The following is a 13692-nucleotide window of genomic DNA, read 5'->3' on the forward strand; positions in this document are numbered from 1 at the left end:
CCAAAGCCTTTGGCTCAGGGCATGATCCCAGGGTCCTGGGATCGAGTCCTACATCAGGCTCCCCGCAGGGAGCCTGCTTCTCTGTCTGCCTATGTCTCTGCTTCTCTCTGTGTGCTCTCATGAGTAAATAAATAAAATCTTAGAAAAAAAAGATTCTATGAATCCAGGGATGTCTGGGTGGCTCAGTGGTTGAGCATCTGCCTTTGGCTCAGGGCATGATCCTGGAGTCCGGATGGAGTCCCACATCGGGTTCCCTGCATGGAGCCTGCTTCTCTCTATGTCTATATCTCTGCCTCTCTCTCTCTGTGTCTCTCATGAATAAATAAATAAATTAAAAAAAAGAAAGATTCTATGAACCCATAGGAAAGAAGCTGACAAAAGGCACAGAAAGTTTTTCTCACCTCTTCTGGGCGGCTGATTTCGATTCCTTCTGGGCCCGTGATACCCAAATCTAGCGCTTCCTTGGCACCCTGAATAAAAGACAGAAAATTGAGTGATACAAGAAAAATCACAAACCCCAGGGACTCTCAAATATGTTGGACAGAGCCCATTGCAATAGACTTGCTACTTTTCTCACCTCTGTAGTATTCATCTCCCAAAGAGGGCAGAATCAGTACAGGGCTCCCTTGCAGTAAGGGGGCAGTTAGACTCTCCTAGGTCTCACCTCCATAAGGATGGACTATATTTTTTCCTCTTAAAATTACAGTTCTGTATCTAACCAGCAAGTTTGGGACGTGAAAGACGATCGGACTGAAAGTCAGAACTACTCCACTGAAGTCTAGTCAAGTCTCTAGCTTCCAGCCACATCTAGATGAACCCTTTCCAAGTATCCTATTTAAGATCCAGGAGCACAAAGGGACTCATCTATCAGTGAGTAGACCGCTAATAATATCCCAGCTCTTCTGGAGGGCGGATGGTAACAGGAAAGCAGAGAGCTGACTCTTATTTATTCTGATGTCAAATCTCCTTAAAATATTTCTTAGAGGTGCTTCAAATTCTTTTGCTATAATGGAATTTAAATATCATATTAGAACTAAGACATTATCTAAGACTTAGAAACCATTTTGTACTGTGAAGAGTTGTTTTTTTTGTTGTTGTTTTTTTACAGATAGTAGACAAGTTTGGATTTTCTGATTAAGATTTGTCATCTGTGGGGTTGTCAACATCTTGCACTTTCTTTTATAACTTATTTTGTCTGAACAAAATTGTGAGATGGGTGATGGGTGGTCAGGAATCTGCCCCCTACCCAGACCCAGTTATCTGTATTGGCACCCCAGCACCCCCTCCCCCATATTCTCTATTCTCTATTGCCTTGCCTCGGCCACGAGCTCCCCATTCTCAGCATGGACTCGGGGGATCGCTCCAATGTCCTTGCAAGCATGCAACACTTGATACAGCTCGCTGTCCCGAAGCATATACAAGTCTTTGTAGGTCATGAACATCTGGAAGGAGTTGACACCCTTCTCCCTTACCAGTGTCTCCATTTCTGCTTTCACCTGGAGAGCAAAATGCAAAGGCAATGCCACGTGAGTACAGATGTTCAAGAGGCTGGCTGGCAGACGCTGGCTCAGGATGGAGATGTGGGCCATATGACCACCAGCAACCTCATAGTATCATCTCACTTTTCACCCACCCCACAGGCTGCTGTGAGGTCATGTGAGCAAGCAGATGCAGAAGTACTTTGAAAATTGTCAAGTATGACACACATATAGGAACTTTATTGTTACTGTCCAGGCATGTTTCTGCTATTCCGTAGGCTTGTCCTATGTTTCTGACTCCAAGTTAGCCTTATTCATCAATGCACTAACACCTTTTTACTCTCAGGGCTTGTGCCCTCTGCCCCCTTAATAAATATGCACAATTCAGTAGAATAATGCTAAAAATCCTGAGACCCAAGGCGCCTGGCTGGCTCAGTCAATGGAGCATGCAACTCTTCTTGATCTTGGGGTTGTGGATTCGAGCCCCAGGTAGGGCTTGGAGATTGCCTAAAAGTAAAATTAAAACAAACAAAGAAATCCAATCCTGAGACTCTGGGGAAAATCTAATTTAGGAATATGATCAAAGCTACATGAATAAGGAGTTTCATCCCAACGTTACCTATATTAGGAAAAAACTGGAAGCAACATTGGTCTGACAATAGGAATATAAAGTGAGATTTATTTCGTTGATAGGACATTAGGTAGCCACCACACTGATGGTCATGAAGACCATGCAGCCAAACCAAAAATGCTCACATTGAGTAAAAGAGTTACTATGTAAAAAAGCACATATGAAGAAAAGACTGGAAGGAAATAAGCTAAAACAATAGTGGTTGTGTTGGAGTGACCAGATGATGGGCTTCTTTTCTATTTTTAAAATCTTCAGTTAGAAAGAAATTATTTGATAATAACAAAAAAAGAATTTGAAATTCTAGATGTGTGGAAGTCCCCACAACCTCTGGGGACCTGAGGATGGCTGGCCTGGCTTCAGTGTGGCTGAGAACTGGAATGGATGCTCTATTCCAGGCCAACTCCAGGTGGAGGGAATAGAGAGGCTCCAGATAGGGTCATCCACCCAGGAGGGTATCCAAAATAAACAAAACCCTCACCTGAGATAAGGGCTGACTGACATTTAGGGTGGTCTGTGCCTTTACCCAATACCAGGAGGGAGGTCTTCATGGTGTGAGGCTTGGAGGGGTCCGAGCTTTTCAGAAGGACCAGGTGAGAAATAACAGAGGAGACTGGGTGAGCCCCACACTCACAGCTAAAACCCAAGGGCAGAAGTACCTGAGGCTTTTAATTACCATCTGAGAAGGGAGTCAGGCCCTGTAGACCAGTCTCTAGAGCTGAAGAACTCTGTAAAATGTCTTAATGCTTGTTGTTTTTGTTTTTTGTTTTTTTTTAAAAGTAGACGATGTTATGCGCAAAGTGGGGTATGAACTCAGGATCCTGAGATCAAGAGCCACACGCTCTATTGACTGGGCCAGCCAGGTGCCCCAGTGCTTATTTATTTTTCTGATTCTAGGGCACCCACGGAGTACCAGCACATGGTGATTAACACGGAATTGATAAAAGAATGAGCATCCAGGCTGCTTCCCTGGGATAACAAGCAGTAAAAGTCCAGAAGTGAAACAAAATCTAAACGCTTGTCTATCTGTTTTGGGGAAGAGCAAGGAAGTAGGAATCGGGGAGAGGGGACTGGACTCTGGCCCTGAGGCCTGGATCAGTGGAAGGACAGGAAAGCCAGAGGGCCACAGTGGCTGAAGCGAGAAACGGCTCAGTGGGAGCCAGCCTCAGCATGTGCCAGGAGCAGCCTCACGGCTCTCAGAGCAGGAGCTGGGCCCCCCAGGAAAGAAGTAGCCCAGTCCATTTGTACCAGGCAGCAATAAGCCAGTCAGTATCGGACCCTCTGTTCTGTTCTGAGCCCTCAGGACCAAGCTGTCACTTCCAGCATGACAATGAGCCTGACTCTTGCCAAGCCCACTATTCAGCAGCAGCCACTTTAGGGGTCAGCGGCGCTTACCGTAAAGTATTCCGTCAAATGCTTAAAAGAGTTGCTGCTGTGGTCTGAGCAAGGACTCAGCGCTCTCCACACCTCTGGTCTTAGGCCCTCTGTGTCTGCTGGAAAACTGGCCCTTTAAATTAAGCAGAATGAGCCTTCTGGTCCTCTTGTGGAACCATGTGTTTTTTCTCTTGGCATTTGGGGGAGTTGGGATGGTGGTGGTGCGGGTCCCACACCTGTGGGAGAGAACCCCACCCTAGCTGACTCTGACCAAATGGCCCCTTTGCCTGTTCTAAAAAGAAGATTCATTCTTCTTTTGGGATTCCACCCAGCACCATTACCTTGGGTGCCCACCAGGTGATCCCCACGTGCAGGGCATAGTCACAGCAGACCTTGGGGTCCGCCAGACCCCGGCACTTCTCATAGGCATCCACGAGGGAGGTTTCCTTATCAGGCAGGACGTGGCCGATGACCATGGTGGTGCCTCCAACTAGTGCTGCCTGCAGGAGACGGGAAAAGCAGTCTCATTACATCCCTTCCCACAGCCAAGTCACCAATGCAAAGACACACAGAGTCCTTGGGTGGACATTCAGGACAGCCACAGACCCTATCAAGCAAGAGGCTGTGAGTCTCCAGTCCAGCAATGCTTGGGAAATTATAAGGAGCTGGACATACAGGAGCCAGTAACCTTTATCACCACTGTGGATCCAGCACAAACCCACTTCTTCCTTGTCATGGGTTCTAGCTCGGTGCTTTGGAAAAAACACTTAGTGTGTTACCCCAGCCTGAGGCCAGCCTTTCTTTTCCAGACTCCCCTCATCCCACACCCAATGATTTTAGCCAATGTGAATATAGAGACAACACAACCAAATGTTTGATGTAACAAAATGTCTATTTATAATTATTTAGTTATCCAGATGTATTTAAATCCTAATGAATAAAATGTTAATTTGGATATATCATTTTGTTTTATTCACTCATATTTCATGAAACGATTTTATTCCAAGTTTTCATGAGCACCTTCCGCATGGGAGTTCTTTGTTTTCAGTTTTTCCAAGCACGTTAAGTTCATTTCCATTTATCTTGTTTGAGATCGAGTACTTTTTAGGTCCCTGTATGATTTATCAATGAAAAATTACCCTATTCACAATCTCCACAAGATACCACTTAAAAAGAAATCGTTAAGAAGCCTCATTCGTGATTAAAAAAAAAAAAAAAAAGCATAGCTCCAGGAATAATTACTAAATCTGTATTAAAGATTCACCTCGCCCATGCATACTTTTTTAACAACCAATTTGGTCGGCTGACCTGCACAAACTTCCAGAATGAGCATTGACCAAAGACTATTCCTGGCTAATGTTGTTCCCAAACAAAGCTTCATCAAAACAGAATAATCAAGAGAGGGCTCTGCTACTTTCTGTATGCTCTGATAGAGGGTGACTTTTTTTTTTTTTTCCAATGAGTAGAAGTTTAGACAAAACCCATCCTTCTATTTGGGTCCTGACAGTAATTTGGATCAGCCTAAGTTTGAGTCCTCGTTCACCACCTCCCAGCTGGATAATCTCAGCCACATTACTTAACGTCTCTGAGATGCTTTACCTATAATAGCTATTATAATAGTTACTTAACCTCTCTAAGCTTTACCTAAATTAGTTCCCTGGCTGGTTAGTTGGGAAAATCAAGTGAAATGTCTTTAATAAAGTGGACTGAGTGAAGTCTGTCCTTATGTGTGCATTTAATTATCCAGACTTTGGCTGTTTATCTCTGTTTTCTGTAGAGGAAGAAAACGGGACAATGAAATTGTCTTAATGATTTCATGCTTCTCCAGTCACAGTCAAATCCTAAATCACAAATCAGAAACACTGCTGGGGATTGGGGAACTGAAAAAAGTTAATTTAGTGGTCAAAGAATTAAAATGAAAACTCTTGCAGCATGGATTTCCCATGCTGATGTTGGCTGGGCCATGTCGGGAGGGCAGGAGTCCGACTTCTTGCATGGCTTAAAGCCACCAACAGAGGGCGGTGGTTCTGCGGTACACAGCGAGGGAAATGGGATAGGGGGTGCAGGGAAATGAGAAGGGGAAGAGCAGCAGATTGTAGCTTTACTCGCTGGTTTCTATTTGTGATCTGGCTGGATGTGCTGGGCTGATTCATCCTTACAGCAGGTGGTTGTACTCTATTCTTCCCTGAAATGCATTTCTTGCCTTTACATGTAGACACAGGGGATATCAGATATTGATATTTCATACACTAAATTGTTTTTATTTTATACACTTGTTTTACTGGTTCTAGATTGTCTTCCTCTACATCCCACTCAGTAGGTCTCTAGCCTTGGATAGAAAAAGAGGGACCTGGAAACAGGTGGAAACAGGATGATAAGAGAGCTGATACTGTTCTTAAGATCTGTGGGTCCCAGAGCAAGAGGAGAAAAGGAGGTCCCTATGCTGAATCTCTAAGTGGTTAAAAGTTACAGATCAAGCTAACTGTCAAACAGAATACATTCTATCCTCCTACTACTCTAACAAATATATGGCTGAGAAGGCCAGGCCTGAATTTAGAGCTCTTGGAGTCTTTGCAGCTCTGAGCTACATTATATGGGATGTTAACCTTCAGCCTTTGCAGCTGCCCCCTGCCCACATCCCTGATCCTGGGTTCATCCTGCAGCCTGCAGGTCTAAGATCTGCTCACTCCCTGCAAAATGCTACCCTTGGACCCAGGCATGCACACACAGGTAGTCTGGTTCCCAGCAGAAGAGATTCAAGCTTGCATAGGACCTGGAAGTGCTCAGGACCATTTACTAAGAAAGTCCAGGGACCCTGAGTCTAGAAGAGGACAGTGGGCTCTGGGTAGACACGATCCCTCTTGCCTGAGCCTAAGGACAGTAACTGAAGAGTTCTGGTAGGTGTCACTGGATGATGGTGCTGACTTTCTCACTTATTGGCTGGAATCCAGGGCCAGCTGTGTGCTCACTCTACACCTCACCTCCTGGGGGCCCAGAGAAGATCTGGTAGCAATGGATGTGAGAGCACCTGTAAGCTGGGAAGAGCCACATAAATATCTGGACTAATTATTTCTGCTATTACCTCAGGCCTCAAAGCACAAGTTTAACAGGATCAGCAAAGATTCAGGAGCCCAGACCAAATGCTGGATGTACAAGTATGTACGAGCACTTGTTGCCTCTCAGGCAAGATATATACAGAGCTGGCTTTTTTTTTTTTTTTTAAGATTTTATTTATTTATTCATGAGAAACACAAAGAGGGGCAGAGATAGAGGCAGAGGGAGAAGCAGGTTCCATGAGGGGAGCCTGATGTGGGACTTGATCCCAGGATCTCGGGATCACTCCCCGAGCCAAAGGCAGATGCTCAACCGCTGAGCCACCCAGGCATCCCCAGAGCTGGCTTTTAAAATATGTACAGTTCCAACCCACGGGATGAATGCCGACAAGCTCTGTCTTCCTTGGAGTGTGATATCACAGATGTGACAGACCTTTTTACTGTCATCCCACACAGAAACAGCCTTGTAGAAATCAACAGAGAGCATGACCCAATCCTGTTTCTGAGGCTTTCAAAAGGATTATGTTTACAAGTATGGGACTGCGTGACTGCTGAATGTTCCTGGTTTTATGCAAAAATGGTGTTGGTTAAGCAAGCTGTGGACAATGTTTAATGGAAGTCAACAGAAATGATGTTCATGGAGTCTAAGTCATAACATGGAAAAAGGGTGATACTATATATAATGAGCGAAAAAGGCAGGATTCAATATGTGTGCCCAAGATGCTGAGAAGTATGTTTAAACACACAGGCACCCACACAAGGAAAAACATGGGAGGAAATATACCAAAACATTAACAAGGACTGTTTTGAGTGATGAGAATCTGAGTTATTTAGTTTCTCTAGCTTTCCGAAATCTATTTAATAGACATTATTTATAATATCTATTTTAAACAGAAATTGAGAAGAAGCTAAAAATTATTTAAAATTTAGTTAACCACATGGGGCGCCTGGGTGGCTTAGTTGGTTATGTGTCTGACTCTTGGTTTCAGCTTGGATCATGATCTCAGGGTCCTGGGGTCAAGCCCCATTGGGCTCCCCACTCAGCGGGGAGTCTGCTTGAGAGTGTCTCTCTCTCTCTCTCTCTCTCTCTCTCTCTCTGTCCTTCTGCCCCTCCTTGCAGCCCCCCACATGTTCTCTCTCTCAAAACAAATAATAAATCCTTAAAAAAATTTAGTTAACCATGCTTATGTGTTCAAAATACTTTCTTCTGAAAATTAGAAATATGAAAATTATGAAATATTTCAACCATATAGTAAAATTATAGAAAATACTACAACACATAGCATGAACTCACTAGTCAAACATAACAGATTTAACATTTTTCGCTGTTTTTTAAAAAAACATTAAAATAAAGGGGGGGCACCTGGGTGGCTCAGTTGGTTGAGTGTCTGCTTTTGGCATCCTGGGATGGAGCCCCACATCTGGCTCTCTGCTCAGTGGAGAGCCTGCTTCTCCCTCTCCCTCTGCCTGCTGCTCTGCCTACTTATGTGCACTCTCTCTCAAATAAATAAAAAACTTAAAAAAAAAAAAAAAAAGAAATACAAGCAATCCAACCAAAGCCCTCCGTCCTGTTCTCTATCCCCCTCCCCAGAGGTTGACATATAAATTGCCCTAAAAATATATAAATCTATATATTTATGCTTTTACTATGGTTTGTCTTGTTAATTTAAAAAATCTACACAAACGGTATCCTACTGTCCATACTTTTTTGCAACTTGCTTTTTTAAAAAACTCAATATCTTTAAGATCTATTTCATTCATTTTAGTTAATTAATTAATTAATTAATTAAATGAATGCTCTTCCACGTAGGTGTTTAACTCTGAGTTCATGGACATTTACCACCACATATGGTGCTTGAGTATTCCTGCTCATACGTGTACAGTCCCCATATGGAGGTAGAAGTTGCCAGGAAGTGGATGTGTAGCTTAGTGGTGCATGCACACCTCCAACTCTTACTACATGAGCCCAGGAGTTAACTACAGAGTTAATAGTGGATAACTTAATAGTGAATAAATGGACATTGGGATCATCTGTTTAATCAACAGACACAGCATTATTATACACATTTGGCAGGAGATGAAACATAACTTGAGTATTTCAAAGGGTTACCATGATTTGTTTTTGACATTTGTGATCTTCTGCTGGGTGAATCTGGATTTATTTGATGCCCAGTAATGTCACCTCCATTTGCTTCCTAATACAACCCAATATACTTATTGGTAATCCACTTTCCAGGCATAAACTTGGGCAGAACTTGTACTGAAACTCAACCTACACCTGATAGAAATGTCACCTTCATGCTTTAGAAGTTCAGACCACTGCGGGGCACACAGGGTCTCCATAGGGACCAGGGCCATGCTCAGAAAGTTGGGAAGAAATTTCAGAAAAATATGATTTATTTGCTGACATCACAGTGTTGGAGAGAACAGTGTATTGGCCTTCCTGCCTCTGTCAAGACAAGGCTCTCTGGAGAGTCACTTACCATCTTCTGCCTTGCTGCAGCTTGAATCACATTTTGCTGGGTTCCCAGTAGCAATGGTTTTTAAAAATATTCCAATTCCACACTCTCCATCCCTTGTCTCTGCCCTGCAACCCTTCCCCCAAAGCAGCAGCTTGTTCCAAGGTGGAACAGGTCAAGGCACAAACTTTGTGCTCTGCTATTTAGAAGGCACTTGAGCCAGAGCGAATCTGTGGGGTTTCTCACTGGGGAAGAGGGAGGGGCTTCCTGGAGCATATTTTCCTACAGGGCATAGACAAGGGGGTTTGTGTTGGGGGAGGTGATGGGAATAAAAAAGCAGGATCTGCTACTACATAGGCCTATCAACCAGGGGCAACTCAATCTTTAAAAATGGAATGCTAAAAAAAAAAAAAAAAAAAAAAAAAAAAATGGAATGCTCTAGCACTGAGAATCAAATAACAAGTATTTGGATGTGTTTTGTAGACTAGTGAGCGCGATGCAAACATTTCCACATTTTCTAATGCAGCTGGAAAAGGCAACACTGGTTCAGCTAGATCTGCTTCTCTTGGAATTGCTGAACTAGTTCTTTTGCTTTGCACATTAAAATTATCTTCTATCTTTTATTCACAATCTCCCAAAGTACAAGAGAAAAAAAAATCACTAGCTCGGTGGTTTCTCTCTTGCTCCAAGTAACTTCCTTCACCATCAAGGATCTGTTGGCTTCTTAAAGGCCCTCTGGAGAGCCAGCTCTGAAGCACCATGGTGTCTTGGGACTTGAGAAACTTACCAAAACAAGGACCTGAGCATTTCATCAAATGGGATGACACATGTATGGTGCTTAGAGCCATGCCTGGCACTTGGTCAGTATCTTTCTCATCCTGAAACACAAGTTCACCAGCCATGGGCAGCTTTTTGGGCACCTGGTCTGTGGGGTCCCCCAGTTCCCTGCATGTAGAGAGGCTCTCCTGTTTGGGATTTAATGATTTGCTGTCATCATGTTAAAATTCTTCATAATTTTTTAACAAGGAGTCCCATATTTTTATTGACTGGCTACATTTGCCTAATTGAGGGTCATCTGGCTCTTAACAGGCTTACACTGAACTTCACCACCAATTCAGAAAGCTCACACTGGGGGCTCAGGACACTGACTCTCTGACAATTCCCTTCCAGGCAAGTTGAGTGCAGACTACTGCTCCAGCCTCCTTTGGAGTCACTCCCATTCCTGTCTATCAATTGCCTCCTTTCTCTGAGGAAAACAAAAACAAAACAAAAACAAAACAAACCAAAAATTTAAAAACCACCCCTAATATTTCTGCAGGGTATCCCACTGCTGTGTGATCAGCTCCCTGGGGCCACCCTTTCTGTTCCCTGTGGCTATACAGACAGCTCTCAAGTCTTTTCCTGACCCAAAATTTACAGCCTATTGAGCTCATCCTGCAGCTGATTGGCTTTCTCTAAATTGTATATTTGCAATTAATTGCACTCCCAAACTTCCTTTTACTCTCCACTCTTACCTTCTGGGTCCATGGCCTCTCCCACATCATCTGGAGGCCTGGTCGCACGTCTGACCTCGCCATGCTCTTACTCTTAGCATTACCAACATAGCTAAAACTCACACTGCATTCTTTGAATTTTCTTTCTTTCTCTCTCTCTTACTTTTTAAGGACTATTTTATTTATTTATTCATGAGAGGCACAGAGAGAGAGAGAGGCAGAGACACAGGCAGTAGGAGAAGCAGGCTCCATGCAGGGGGCCCGACGTGGGACTCGATCCTGGGACTCCAGGATCAGGCCCTGGGCTGAAGGCGGCGCTAAACCGCTGAGCCACCCAGGCTGCCCTCTCTTTTTCTTTTTAAAGATTTTATCCATCTATTTGACAGAGAGAGAGAAAGAGAGGGAGAGAGAGAGCACAAGCAGGGGGAGGGGCAAGAAGAGGGAGAAGGAGCAGCGGACTCCCTGCCGAGCAGGCAGCCCAACTCAGAACTCAATCCCAGGATCTCCGAACCATGACCTGAGCCGAAGGCAGACGCTCAACCTACTGAGCCACCCAGGCACCCCGATTTTTTGAATTTTCTGCAGAGGAAAACAGACAACCTTCAATCCACAATATATTTTGGGAAAAGGACATTTTCCTCAACTTACCCTGCCCGCCATTTGCAAGCATATTAATGTTATATTTAGAGGCAAAATAGTATAGTGACAAGAATCAGGCAGATCCAGGTTTAAATTCTAACTCCATCACTTACTTGTAAGAACATGGGCAAGTTGTGTAATCTTTGAGCTCCATTTCCTCATTTGTAAGATGAGGATAATAATATATACCCATGGCGTTACTCTAACTACATGAGATAATGCATGTAAAGCACTTAGCACAGTGTCTGCACATAGTAGGAGCCCAATAAATAGTAGTGTTTATTGGCAATATGTATGGTCTGTAGGTAGCATTAATGTACACACCATGTGCCCTTTACTACATATACCAGATGCTCCAGAAGAAGCAAGAAATACAAACATCTTAGGTACTGAGAGTGATTGGCAAACAGGACAAGAAAAAGGTTCATTTGTAATAGAAATGACTTCAACGTACTATGAGAGTACAAGGCATCAAAAGTGACGTTCCTCTTGGGGTGCCTGGGTGGCTCGATCGGTTAAGTATCTGCCTTCGGGTCAGGCTGTGATCTCAGGGGTCCTGGGTGGGCTCCCTGCTCAGCGGGGAGCCTGCTTCTCTCTCTCCCTCTACCCCTCCCCCTGCTCGTGAGCTCATGCCCTCTCAAGTAAATAGATAAAATCTTAAAAAAAAAAAAAAAAAAAAAGGTAACATTCCTCTTGGTGGCAGCATCAAGTGCAAAAGGCCAAAGGAAGAGAAGGACATACTGAATAGGCAGCTTAAGAGCTGGCAGGTGGGGAAGACAGTGTGGGCAAAGTCAGGAGCATAGCAGATCTGTTTAGTTTAGGCTAAGGCAGGTCTAATTAGGACCAAACTCTGAGGACCTTGCTGAACACGGATTGCATCTGGTTGGCAAAGGTTTGCAACTTGTGTGCTACGGAGGTGGTGGTCCTGAGGGAGGGGCACAGTTCCAGAGGGGACGTGGGGCCTCATCCCCCTCCCTGGACTAGTCAGTAGTCACAGCAGGCTCCGGAGCAGAGGAAGAATGTGAAGGCTGACTTCCGATACCCTGGCTCTGGAGTGCCAGCTGCACTGTGATGGCCCTGCATTTGGGGACAGAGATGGGAGGGACAAGTGTGAAAGCTGTTTCTCAGAAGAAGCAGCAGCAGCCAGGTTTGATGCTGGAAGGGAAGGTGGTGTAAATAATGAGGGAGGTTTCATGCTTGCATGGCTGAGAAAACAGTATGAGGAGAGGGAAAGGAGTTTTTGTTCGTGCTAAGATAGAGCCGATCGGGGGCCATCCAAGTGGAGACGAGCATGATTAATGATAACCAACACCCACTGAGCCTGTGCTCTGTGCCCCTTGAACTGCTACAACGACCCTGTGAAATAGGTACATTACTGTTCCCGTTGCTTCCATGAGGCAACTGAGGGTTGATCTTCATATCTATCAGGCTGGGAGGGACCCCTCTTCCCATCCATTCAAGAGGGGCGAGGAATCGAGAAGGGAGGAGATGATCAGAGGGTGCCCGGACCCTTGGTTCCAGACCTCTTAGCAAAACAGGAAATGGAGTCAAATTCCCAGGGGCAAGGTTTGGAAAAATTAGAAGTGTGGCACTAAGCCCACACTCCTACAGGAGTGGCATGCAGAATCAGCTAGAGAGGGCTGGGCTCAGGAAGCTGGCAGAGGGCATGCAGAGGAAGCAGCCCGGGAGAGCTGAGGGAGTGGGGAGTCCAGAGGGCAGGGACGGCTGACGAAGGGTCCAGGCAGAGATCCAGCATGCCAATAAAGGGGGAGGCATCTCAGGGCTGGCCCAGAGTTTGGCTGGGGCTTAGAGTGACATTTGCATTTTTCTGTTTGTTAGCAGTGTGGGGGGACAATATCTCTGGTGGGAGAAGCCGGGACTCTGCAGCCTGGCAGACCCAGATCCGAGTTGTTCTTCCTGTATCGCCTGTGGCCTTGGGTGAGCCAGCTCTGGCCTGAGAGGATGGGGGTGCCGTTCCTGGGGGGAGGGATCGCCGAGCGGGAAGAAGGGTTGTGGTGGACGTGCTGAGTTTGGGGGAGGCACACTGAGGTGTCTGAGCTGTAGCTCTAACAGCGGAATCATGGGTAACAGGTCACCTGGGGAGGCAAGGTGAGTAGGAGGAGGTGAACTGGGATAGGGCTCTGAGCTGCACACAGAGGACTGAGACGAAGATAAGACGAGGAAGAACACTGGGAAGGGTAGCCAAGAGGTGGGAGGAAGACCAGGCTGGCCGGAGGTTATGGGAGAAGCAAGCCCTCCTACCAGGGCAAGAAACTCCCTGGCTCACCGGCTTCTAGAAGATGGGAGCTGCCCTAAAGGCTAAATGCCCGCCCCCCCTATCCCAACCCTGGGAGGCCTGAATGTCCCCTCCCCAGAAGTGAACAAACCAGGGCAGTTTGGGGGGTCTCAGGGACAGTGAACAAACATCTGCTCAGGAAGCCCTGATGTAAGCCTGTCTGGCGCTGGCTCAACAGGTGGACTCGGGGCGCGCATAGCACCACCACCAGCGCGAGCGCTCGGCGAAGGCCCAGAGGGTCTGAGGTTCCGTGTGAAGTCCTCAATCTCCCC

At 45.5% G+C, this 13692-nt stretch overlaps 1 protein-coding gene across 1 annotated transcript in view; it reads right to left on the minus strand.

The window, feature by feature from the left end:
* The window catches only part of DPYSL5 (dihydropyrimidinase like 5), a 97835-nt gene that overhangs the window by 23257 nt on the left and 60886 nt on the right, over positions 1-13692 (minus strand). The window contains exons 3-5 of the mRNA XM_041755333.1: positions 3822-3980; positions 1317-1496; positions 402-470 (exon numbers count right to left, since the gene is read on the minus strand). Of these exons, the coding sequence (XP_041611267.1) occupies positions 402-470; positions 1317-1496; positions 3822-3980 (408 nt within the window). The remainder of the gene's footprint in view (positions 1-401; positions 471-1316; positions 1497-3821; positions 3981-13692) is intronic.

The sequence above is a fragment of the Vulpes lagopus genome, chromosome 5 (assembly GCF_018345385.1).
Source record: "Vulpes lagopus strain Blue_001 chromosome 5, ASM1834538v1, whole genome shotgun sequence".
Classification (NCBI taxonomy): domain Eukaryota; kingdom Metazoa; phylum Chordata; class Mammalia; order Carnivora; family Canidae; genus Vulpes; species Vulpes lagopus.